General features: G+C 31.3%; 3 protein-coding genes across 3 annotated transcripts in view; 1 reads left to right on the top strand and 2 right to left on the bottom strand.

Annotated features, from left to right (window-relative positions):
• Pbp49 (proximal sequence element A Pbp49) overlaps nucleotides 1-12,110 on the bottom strand; it is a 168,512-nt gene that overhangs the window by 20,961 nt on the left and 135,441 nt on the right. The window lies entirely within an intron of this gene.
• On the bottom strand, nucleotides 198-2,919 carry mad2 (mitotic arrest deficient 2). Its single transcript, XM_080169878.1, has 7 exons — nucleotides 2,774-2,919; nucleotides 2,005-2,317; nucleotides 1,780-1,848; nucleotides 1,515-1,618; nucleotides 1,121-1,198; nucleotides 755-815; nucleotides 198-272 (listed from the first exon to the last, which is right to left on the bottom strand). Exons 1-7 carry the CDS (start codon nucleotides 2,917-2,919, stop codon nucleotides 198-200), a joined length of 846 nt encoding a protein of 281 aa, XP_080026004.1.
• LOC145326147 (uncharacterized) lies at nucleotides 3,587-5,861 on the top strand. The gene is made up of 6 exons (XM_080169275.1): nucleotides 3,587-4,117; nucleotides 4,299-4,425; nucleotides 4,614-4,686; nucleotides 4,781-4,916; nucleotides 5,127-5,192; nucleotides 5,644-5,861. Exons 1-6 carry the CDS (start codon nucleotides 4,074-4,076, stop codon nucleotides 5,714-5,716), a joined length of 519 nt encoding a protein of 172 aa, XP_080025401.1. The 5' UTR covers nucleotides 3,587-4,073; the 3' UTR covers nucleotides 5,717-5,861.

The following is a 12,110-nucleotide window of genomic DNA, read 5'->3' as shown; positions in this document are numbered from 1 at the left end:
TTTAGATAGAAATTCGAATTCTAAGTGCCATTTAATCACTGATTACGAGATGGTTGCATTAAACCCCCCCCCCCCCCCCCCTTAGTAAAAGAGTCGGAAAATCATGAGCGTGATAACTAAAACTAAATAGTCATAACATTAAACAGCATGAAATAAAAATGGATTGTGTTAAATGGGTAAGAGTATGAATAATGGGATCACAGATCAGCTTTGTAAGAGACAGCAGTAGACACGGTGTGAACTTTCGTACTGAAGGATTTCAATTTCACCTCCTAAAAAGAAAACATTTAATAAGTAAAATTAAACTTAGTCTAAGTTTAATAAAAGAGAATCACGGCTTTCGACCTATCAGATTTTTATATATTATCTTTTTATTTCCAGCTATGAAGTTTAACACGCTTTTAATCTCTTGTCACATAGCATATCAAAACATAACTAGATGTGACTGCACTGCAGTGTCTCAAACAAGATCAATAAAAAAGTGGACTAAAAAGACTAAAACTTTAATGGAAGATTAATAATATATTTGTCAACTTACAAATAACACTAAAAATAAAATCGAAGAGGAATGTAGTTTCCAGTACCTAGGCTTCTAAACCGATTAGTATCCGCTGAATAAGAACCGGCTCTCGTCCATACTAAAAACTGGTTTTTAATCTTCTAATCTTTCATTTAAATATCCGTGGAAGGCTTACTATAATACGATGCGATAAATAAATATTTTTGTGTAATAAACAAACAAAAAAATGAATACCTCAGAATTTACAATGTAACAAGGATCACTGTCATCCCACTCATTTGGGCATTCTGCGTTTCTAAAATTATGAATCAAATAATAAGATCTGCACAGCTTCTTTAGTTTTCCCGTTAGATCTTTAAACAGTAAGGTGACTTGCGGGAGATTTGACTATTTTAATCCCAAGGTCTTAGTTTTTGTATAATGGAAAGCAAATCTTTTTTTTGTAAGTAGATAAACTGTGGCTAAATGTCATAGACAATGTCTGGTCTGGAAGTGGTAACTTATATATTTATGGCTATACCTTTATCAAATAAAAGGGATACAATGTAATTGTAGAATCAACTATAGAAAAATGCGAGGGATGTTGTAAAATCAACTTACTTGTGTGTGTAAATGAGAATATCAAAAGAACAGAGACAGTCCAAAAGAGGAAGAAAAGTAACACTGGCTGTGATTTGCCTGAAAATAAATTCAATAAGTGATAAGTTTCATCTTTACTAGCAAGCAATATTAACATTTTGTCTTTAATCATGGAGTAGCTACTCTATAAACAATTCAATTTTCCCTACTTTTAAAAATCTAAACTAGAGGACTGTGAAAATTATTAAAAAAGAAAACGAACAGGTAATATCATTATAAATAAAAAGAAAATTCTTGAACGTTAGGACATAAGTCCAAATTTCGACTCTGTTTTTAAAATATTTGCTTCATTATTAGTAGGAAATTTCGTGCATTAAATATTATTTTGTTTTTGTTTTCTAAAATTTATTCCAACCTTATGACGTCGCCAATTTCTTTTTTGATAGTTTTTGTGTCTTTGGTTGATTCTTCAACATAAACTTTGTTACCCTGCTCGTCCAATGTCATCTCATGTTCAATCTAGGAAAAAAAAGATATATATATATATATATAGTATATATACAGATGTATAAAAAGAATAAAAAGTATTAGATATGGCTGCAATGTATTTAAAAACGAAACATTGTCAAACAGTTAAGTTACTTTAGCTTTCCAATATAACCTAGAGTTAAAGATATTACCTTAAATTCCCATCTTTCTAAAACTTCTTTACTTTCGACATTCTTCAAGACCATCACTAAACGTTTAACCTAAAAATAATTATTCCAGGTAATTAACTAAAATCATGAATGAATACAATACCTACATAAATTTTGCTATGTAAGTAAATTATAAGTTTTTAAAATGTATTTTAATTTTAATAATATACGCCGTATATATTAATCTGATCTAGAATAAAATCAAACCTTTCTCTGTTCCAGCCAATCTTTAATCTGTGCAAGAACCGAGTCTAGGTATTTATTTACTTCAGCATCAGTGGACATCAGCAGGGTCAACCCATACTCTTGCTTCCTATACAGAACCAGTATTATTAAGGCAATGAAGCTGTATTCAATAGATAATGTTAATTCTGAAGTCTGGTTCACAAGATCAAACCCCAACAGAGTCTCAACCCGCTCATCTGTACCTAACCCAGATCTGAACTTAAATCTACCCTTCCGCAGAGTAGAGATTGGCAAAAACTCTTTCAGTTCTATGGCTGTAAGATGCTGTAACAATCTCCCATTGTGAAATAAAATCCTCTATCCTATATGTATAAAACTAGCGGCTTCGCCCCTAGAAGCAACTCGAGCAACTTATTTTTTTTGGTGGGGGGGGGGGGGGTTACGTCGATACCTCACTAACTTTCAATATAAGTTTGTATGGGTAAGGAAAAGTAAAACAAAATGGCTGGGGGTAATTTTGTTATAGGGATGATTTTTCTCGGTAGGGTGGAGATACCCTCCTTTAAATTAGTTGTAAACCTTCCCTAGATGTACCTATGAGGAGCTTAACTGTAAATAAGAACTATATCGGTTCAGAGGTTGGTGAGATCCTTCGCCACAGAGTACAGACAATAAAGATTTCTACATAAATTTATATTAGGATAAACAATATTAAGTGGAAAACTTAAAATTACTAATCATCAAAAGAAAACGATAGAAATAGCATTGGTTAATAAAGGTACTTACTAACCTCGTAAAAGTTTCAGGTGCATAAACTCCGCGCTGATATAATATAGAATTGATTCCGTAGTTGAAAAATTCAGCGACCATTTGTGATGAACCTTTCAAGGTCACAGCGTTTGAAGTCTTGGTCTTTTGAGCCACCGCCACCGACATTTTAGTCGTCTGAAAATCATTCGGGTATATATCATAATATTTTAAACTAAATTGTTAAAATCAAACAAGTACAAATTAATCAAGTTATATATGTGGGATGAAATATGGATATATGGTCACGTTAGTCGACACTTATATTATGATAAGGAATCAGATATCATCTTGAATTTAACAATACATTGAACATTTAGAAAGGTAAAAAAGGGATATAAATTGTTTGGAAACTTATCCAAAGAGATGTTGAAACGAAGGATTGTAAGTTTCAAAAGTATTCAATTTTTGCCAGAATCAATAGATATTATAGTTTTTTTTGACAAAAAAAAGAAACATATAAAAATACTTGATAAGGCAATTTCGTCACTGAAATTCGAGCAGGCAACTCTAAGGCCCTAAATCTTTAATTCAAACAGTCACAGAAATGTTTTTCTTTGAATTTGGCGGTTGGAGATAAATCTGAAATCAGCTGTTTATTCCCGCTCTCACAGGGTAATCGCATTTTCTAATTGTTTGTTTTCTAAATTTTCTGGAACTTGATGTATATTATATATTTTCTTGTTAAATGATGAAAATTCGTTGTGCTTATTTTTTAAAAATATTTTAAATTTAATTTGCAACTACAAATACTTTTTAATCATAAATGAAAATTTACATAATCAAAATTTGTTAACCCTGCCTACGCACAGAATGCCGCGTTCTTGACCAACAGAGAAGACAACAACTTTTCCTTCGTAGATTTTTTTCTGTCAAATGGAATAAGGTTAAAATTCCCTTTTTTCTTTTCTAACAAAACTATCAATAACGCATAAAAGTATATTTTTAGGTACGAGGACGAAAATAAATACACAACAGACGGGATTTATGGCTTAATTAAGTTTTAATTAAAAGATAAAAATCTATCTACTTGATCAAATCTACCTGCCTTGCCTAATTACATGAAAAATCTGCCTGGCCTGCTTGAACCACTAACCAACTAGGGCAAGGTGGGCAACATATACTACTTGGTTTACTATCTACCTGTTGTTTACAATTTACAAACAAGTATTAAAAGAAATTATAACTTATTGTGACTTATTTCAAGTCTAGTTTTAAAGGTCTATATGAAAATTATGACTTATTCTTGAAATACAAATCATTGTTGAAATATCTGTGTCAAAATGTACCTGAAAACCTGCTGGTCCCCTTGCTTCTGGCATCCCAAGTAAGAAATAATAAAACTACTACAAAAACAAAAATTTAATTTTAAATCATTCTCTTCAAAATTTTAGTTTATTTAAATTCTCTTCCTTTTTTATAAGATACTATGAAAGATTTAACTGAAATTACTGAATTGGATAAAATAAATGAATTATAGATAGTCTTACAAATTTCTTTTTTTTTAGTGTGAGATCAGGAAGTTTTGCAGTTGCCTTATACACCCTTCTGATGTCAATATGCATGCTCACCTACATGTCCTATGTCATGAATGGAGGGGAATCTTCACAGTTATACCTGCCCATGTTTGAAGCTGTAAGTGTATATTTATTATACATTCATTAAAAATCTAACCTTCACTTTTTCAATGAAAATATGAAAAAAAATTTGGTTTAATTCTGTCAAAGTCAACAATTTGAAACTTATTAGGAAGTTTACATAAGATTTTTTAAGAGCCTTTATTATATAAAATGATTTACCTATTGCATTTTATTTTATTTTAGAATCTATCTTCAACAACACAATCTGGAGGTGCCTTCAGTGTCATATTTTTTATCTACTTCATTATATCATCTGGTAAGTAGACAAATTTTTTAATACCAATGAAGGTAAAAAACAAAAGATAAAATGTTTGAAAGAATTTGAAGTAAAACTTGATAATATATTTCAGTCATTCTGATATGGGGCATCAAGTCTGACATTCGAGGCCTGATGTTGCCCTGGATGGCTGGTATGGGACTGGTCATCCTGTTTCAAGCTACCTTTGGAACCTGGCTCATCTTTGGATACTACATTTACTTGGAAGTGTGAGTAAAATTAAGAATTTGGATATTGATTCCCCCTTTTCCCCAAACTTTCACTATTTTACAAACAGCCCATATCCTACAAATACAAAACTCACCTGAAAATTATTGAACTGTTGCAGTTGGTCCAGCTGATTTCGGGATATTGCTTACCATAAAGATATTCAAGTATTTTACAGATGAAAAACTAACACTGAATTCTTTTTTTTATAGTGTGTTTGCTGCCCTTGTAAATTGGGCTTGGATGGCCTACAATATCTACTGCTTTATTGTAGTCAGGTATACATTAAATACTCAAAAAATGACATAGGTTCATGAAACACAAATATGAAAGAAAAGTAAATACAAAATCAGAAGAGAAGATTTGTAGAAAACACTATGCATGTTGATTATATGTTGGGTTATTTATTAAACTAAAACTAAATTAGGGGGTGATTTTTTCTAGGAATGATTTCCCTGAAAAGGGTGGTGGTATCCTCCCCCCAAATAGTTAAGATCCCTGGGGGTATGAGAAACTGCATTGGAAAGGAGAACCATATCGGTCAAGCGACTGGCGAGATCCTTTGTTACACACAGACAGACACATTGACATCCTATTACTTTTATACATAGATTTAAAAAATCTACCAAAATATTGACTCTAAAATGACCCATTTATGAATGTGTTAGGTAATAAAAACTTGAAACATAAAAATGCAAATACTTGATTCTAATTATTTTTACATTACAGGTCTCATTTCCGCAACGTGAAATGGTTCCAGTCACCAGATGTAGAACTTCTAGACGAATATGCACAAAAATAATTAATATTAAAAAGTACATAAAAAGAGTTTATTATAAAGTAATACAAAATAACTTAATTTTACATTACATATAAGATGATACAAACGTGTACAGTAATAAACTTCAGAAATAGCTAAATAAACACCAATCTTTTTCTCCTTTTTTTTTTAAAAAAAATTCAATATACATATTTTTGACAAAAGTTTCAAAGAAATATTACATGTTCCAAGTACAGTGAAGTCTTGTGATAATTTTTCAACATAAATTAAATGCTTATTGTAAGATTGTACCTCATTCTTATGTAATAATCAATATGTAATTATCACAATGAATTATTTTGTAAATTATAAGTAAATCTGCAATAAAATAATGTTGAAAGTATTTTTATTTTTTTACATTCGAATATAATTTACTAGCGGCTACGCCCCCTAGAGGCCTCTAGTGGCACTTTAAATGTTTTTGTTTGTTAAAGTTAATTTTTATGTACGATACCTCTTTATTTGACGTTGAAGTCTCCCCTAAATTTAAAAAAAAAATTAGATTTTTTTGTCATTTCTCTTGGGAGGGTGGTGGTACCCTCCCCCAAAATAGTTATAAACCTTCCCGGGACTTATGAGAAGCTACCCTGTTAAGGAGAACCCGATCGGTTCAGCGGTTAGCGAGATCCTTCGGTACAAAAACACAGACATCCTGTTACTTTAGTATAAGGATTTCTAGCGTGACCAGCACGAGTGGCGGACGGACGTTATCCTTCGCTTCAATCCCCAATAACGTAGTTTATTTATACACTAACAAAACAACACCAAGTTCAATATATACAGAATTAGGATAGGTTAAATATGATAATAATAGATTCCATCTCTTTATATACAAATAAAAAAGATAATACAAAGTTATACCTATGTTTTACCTAAACAGATTTAATTTAGGACACTATTATTATGGAGCGCACAGCTACTCTTCAAAGAAGTCTGTCTGCTACACATTAATTTGATAAAAACAAGTATTGCTTATTTACTGGGTTACATGCAAATTTAGGTCATAAGTATTAACCACGCTTTACAATATTTGGAGATTTTTAGACACGCCCCACCCCCCCCCCCCCCCCAAAAAAAAGTGGTAATTTTTTTCGTTTGTATATAACTCCTGGTCAGGCAGGTTATATTAGGTACATGAGGATAGCTCCGCAGGGTCAGGGTTTAGTCATAGGGGAAAAAACACCTTATTTGTAAAGTTAGCGATGGGTTATCAGTGCTCAACAGGAACTTTGTGCGAAAGCACCACAATATTTAGTAGTTGTACGGGATTTACAAGAATACTACAGTTAAACTGTTTCAGGGTGTACTTTTTAAAAAATCTAAAAATATAGATGACCAAGATTAAAGGCATTATTTTTTCATTTCAATTACTTCCATATCCAATAAGTTTTCCTCTTAGTTAAAAATGTTTGAGGTGGAGTGAGATAAAAAGAATATTCCCCCCGAAAAAGTAACTTATTTTTTTTTTCTCATTTGTATACAATAAAATTGTACAAATGAGTATATTTATCTAAAGTAATCGAATATTTTATATCCACCCTGTAGTTTGTAAACTGTAGTAGTGTTCATATACACATGAGTAAACTAATTTATAATCTGCAGAGAAGCAACATTATTCCTAATTACATACTCATTACTTACATACAAAGCTAATTTAGAGAGGCTTTCATACAAAATTAAGAAGACTTTATGACGCATTTATTTTCTACTCTAAGCTCTAAAATCAGATGGCAGGACAAACGAACAATACCATGATACTGTGTAAGGACATATTTACATTTTTAGGACTTGATTATAGAAATGTGCTGATTATAATATTACTAGAGTTGGCTCGATATAATTATCTCCCTATTGGCTAGTTTTCTATATGCATATCTATTTCTCATCTATTTTCCTCACCCGGCATTACTATCTAAAAGAAAGTAAATATTTAATAATCTAAATGATTTTAAAAAGATTTTTTAAATTATATTTTTTTCTTTACATTACCATCACCAAAGGGTTAATGATGATGATTACAATTTTAGTTTAATATTTGAACACACAAAGTGTCGCCACAATCGAATTCTTTTAAAACAGAGTTTTCTTAAATTTATTATATTATAAATTTAAATTTTCTTTTTTATGATTAGAAATTAAATACATTGATATAAAGTAAATAGCAACATGAAATTAAAAAAAGGAATTTATTTTTGATAAAGTAAAATAATGGGTCTTATCGTTCTGGGCAATGAGAGTTTATTATGGATTATTGGAGCACTATGAGTTTTAAACAAATATTCCTTGGAAAACTTTAGCTCGTTTATAGACATTTATTTCCTATATTGATCTGACATGGATCTTGAAGCAATTAAGCAGGCCGTTTTGTATATGTTAAAAATTGGAAGATTTCATTAAATAAAAGTTATCGCAAATATACTTAGTAAATAACTGTTCCAAAAATCAAATAAATAGGATAATAATAAGATAAAATAAAATTTCAGCATGCTTTAAATGGACGTAAGGACTCTCTGGTAACGGTTAACTGTTGTATAATACTTTTTTACAAACCTTTGAACCAAACTTGCTTAATGTTGTGTATGATTAAACGTCCTTTAGACAGTAACCCTTTGATGGCCCGACCTTTGTCAGAAAGTCCTAACTGCATGATAATGAGTTGTGCCTGTTTTGAGCCAAAGCATACCCAAACTCTATAACTATTTATGTTGTGAACATAACATAGCAGGAGTTGGGCAATTTTTAACGTCTTTAGTTATTACGCTGTGTCGGGCCAAGATTCGAATAATCGAACCTATCACCTTCCCGACAACGAGCAGTTGCGCTATGATTTAAGCGTCAGTCGCGGGTTCTTTACACTTCGAATACATAGCCCCTGTGTGCTAGGGTCTTATTTGCTTGTTATGCTATTTGTCTATGGATTAGGGTTCAGACAAATGGGGAAATGGAGCTTTGACTACATTATGTTATGTGTTCTGTTATGTAAACATTTGTAGCAGAGCTTAATTTAATTGTATGAAGGAAGGGAAGAGGGACAGATAGAGAGAGGAAGTTAGATAGTAGCTGCCACACAGATTTATTTTATAAAAAAAAATTTAGGATTTTCGTTGTAGTCAATATCCTGTCAAATCTGTTTGTATTCTATTGATATGCAATTTGAAAAGGGGTTGTGGATGACATTTATTAACTAGTATTTTAAGTGAAGAATTCGACCCCTACACTTTAAATTTTAGTTTTGAAAAGGAAAAGTAAACAAACAAACCAATTTCGGGGGGTAGGAGGGATATTTTTCTTGAGGCGATGTCTCTTGAGTTGGTGGTAGTACATTCCTCCAGAATAGTTATAAACCTTCCCCGGCCGAACCTATTAGAAGTAAAGGAGAATCATATCAGTTCAGCGGTTAGCAAGATCAGCTGCTATAGACAGACAACCTTCCTGTTACTTTAATATACAGAAATAAATATCCATGTTTGTGGAAATAAGAGATTAGCAAATTGTAACTTTGTCCGTAGTAGACCAAAACTAAAATTCAGAGAGCGGGAGACAAATTATCAAAGAATATTTTATTTTGAAGTGAAACTAATAAATAAATCTTTTAAACAAGAATGAAAACATCTAAAAAGCCAAAGCTTAATAAACAAGGATGACAACATTCATAAAAGCGAAGCTCTGAAACGATAGGACAAACGCGTATTTACACTTGTAGAGTGTCAGAATTAGAAAAGCAGAGTATAAAAGTCTGATTCAAATTGTAAGTATATTTGATGCAAAAGTGCTTAAATACAGGATATTTTTGAGGATAATACTTACATTTTAGGACTTGATGAAAGGTATGCTTACCTTCTTGTAAAAAAAAACAGTATTCCCAAAATCAGATAAATAGGATATTTATATCACATAAAAAATTGGTGTTAAAATTGTTAAAAAGCTACATTTTTAAATTGACTTAAGGACTTTCTGGTAACGTTTGCAGAGTCGCTGCGCTCGCACGGACCGACCCCAATTATTAACAGAACATTTATAGTAAAATTTTAATTGAAAAATTCCATTGAATAAACTGGACACTGTTTCCTTTTGATTCGCAATTAAAGAGATGTTAGTTCTATAATAATCTTCCTAATTGCACATGTAATAATTATTAAAACAGCACATAGAATATTTTTTCTCGTTAATTCTGAACAGATGAAAATTGACAAATAGATTTTCTTTTAATGATTATGAAGTTACCACGCTTCTTAAATATACCTTATAGTTACTTCATTTTTGTTGAGACCAGCAAGTGCAGAATAAATAACCTGGAATTTATTCATTGTTATACAGAATACTACTTACATTCCTGTAAACTAGAATTACTGAGAAAGTCCTAAACAAATAAATACACATTCAAATACTTCTCTCAGGGTTTCATCAGTTAATTACTTGAAAATCAAGATGTTTAAAAGTTGAAGACTACTAACCTTTTGATTGCACGACCTTATGTAACTGTTCTTAATGTACATGATTATAAGTTACATTTATTAATACACAAAAACATATACAATGCCCAGAAAAGTATAAAAATTCAGTTAGTTACTTGCGTTGACATATATTAAAAAAATTTAAATTTATAATGAGCTTCGCTACTTATGGATATTGTCATCCTAATCTTCTGTAACTTTGCAAAGTGTCTTAAAAATCAGCCATATGACGTCATAAAAATGAGGGAGATGATAGTAGAATTGAGAAAGAAAACCCCTAAAAAAGATGGATAATTCCACATTTTATTACGTCACGTGGCTGATTCTTGAGACACTTTGTAAAGTTACTTATCTTCTTTTTATATAAGTAGAAAGAATTTTTGTTTATAGCGAAGGATCTCGCTTATCGCTAGACCAATATGGATTTCCTTTACAATGTAGCTTCCCATATGTCCTGGGAAGATTTTTAACTTTTTTGGGGGTAGGTACCACCAGCTTTGCAGGAAAAATCGGCCAAACAAATTTTGTTTTTCTTTTTCCTTTAAAAACTAAAATTAAATACAGTATTTCGAATTACCCCTCCCTTTTACTAAAGCACCACTAGAGGCCTCTAGGGGCGTAGCCGCTATTATTATATGATTTGAGTCTTGCAGTAACTTTTATAGTTTAGTTATTTAACAACTGTTAATATGAAATCCATGAGATGAGCCAACTAGAGCTTGTTAACTTATTGTTTAAATTAGTCTCTACCATATCTACATACGTTTACATAGCTATGTTAAAAATTTATAATACTTACTAGTGGCTAGGCCCCTAGAGGCCTCTAGTGGCGCTTAAAATGTTTTTGTTTCTTTTTATCTAATATGAGAAATAATTTGTTCATGTTAAGATCAGCAGTTTCTTATTCATGTTCATTCTCTGGACCTAAGAGAACCTACCATGTAAAGGAGAACCATATCGGTTCAGTGGATTAGCTGCAATTTGCGGCTGGTGCCTTTGGCGGTAAAAGTTTCAAAATTGATTTCGTATTGTCCAAAACCCTAACTATGGTTGCGTGACTAAAATCATAAATAGCATCACTGTCAATAGCTTTGCAAAAGTCAAAACTACACAAATTAAAATTATTGGCAAAATTTAAAAGTTTTCTGGAAACGATTTCTTGTCAAATGCGCTACTTTTCGACTTCATATTCGGTTTGTCTGTCCGTAATTAATACTACTGATTGTTTTTTTATACATGGTAGATTCGTCCTATAGATTTTAAACTTGATGATGATAATTGTAGCAGTTGGGTAGAATTTATAATGCGTAGCATCTCTAAATATAACCATCACAGAAATGTCCATTTTAAAACATATATTTACATAAATTTTTAAGTTTTGAGTAGACACTATGTAATAAGCAAAGTATCTCTAAGATGTAATCTAAAAACATGAGTATTCTGATATCAAATATCAGTTATTTAAGCTATCTAACGAGATATTCATTAAATTTTTTTCGTCTTCAGATTTTAAAGTAAAATTCTGTTTCTTTAACTTCCAAAGCAGCACTTTTTTGTTGGACTTCTCTGATATGTATGTTTCCATCCTTGTTTGTTTAGAATTCCTTTCCAAATATAAAAGTTCTCAATAATCAAAATTTAAAAGTTGTGCCTATGAAATGTTGATTTCATTAGAATTTTGACCATTTCATGCGTTTGTATTGAAAATCGGTATGAAGTCGAAGCTATTCTATAATTAGAGTCCGTCCGTAAAAGTATTCTTTAACTTTGCATGATGATTCCAATATTAGTTAGGTAGGATTTAGGAAGCGTAGTAACTCTACAATCGTTACTGCAAAGTCCGTACGTTCATTTAAATTATTGCTAAGTTTAACTTTTTACAACTACTTTTTGTTAGATATGATTATCCTATTTGTCGGATT

The sequence above is a fragment of the Acartia tonsa genome, chromosome 8, assembly GCF_053477335.1.
Source record: "Acartia tonsa isolate MP-2025a chromosome 8, ASM5347733v1, whole genome shotgun sequence".
Taxonomy (NCBI): Eukaryota; Metazoa; Arthropoda; class Copepoda; order Calanoida; family Acartiidae; genus Acartia; species Acartia tonsa.
The sequence above is the reverse complement of the archived record's forward strand: the minus strand, read 5'-3'. Positions and strand labels throughout refer to the sequence as shown.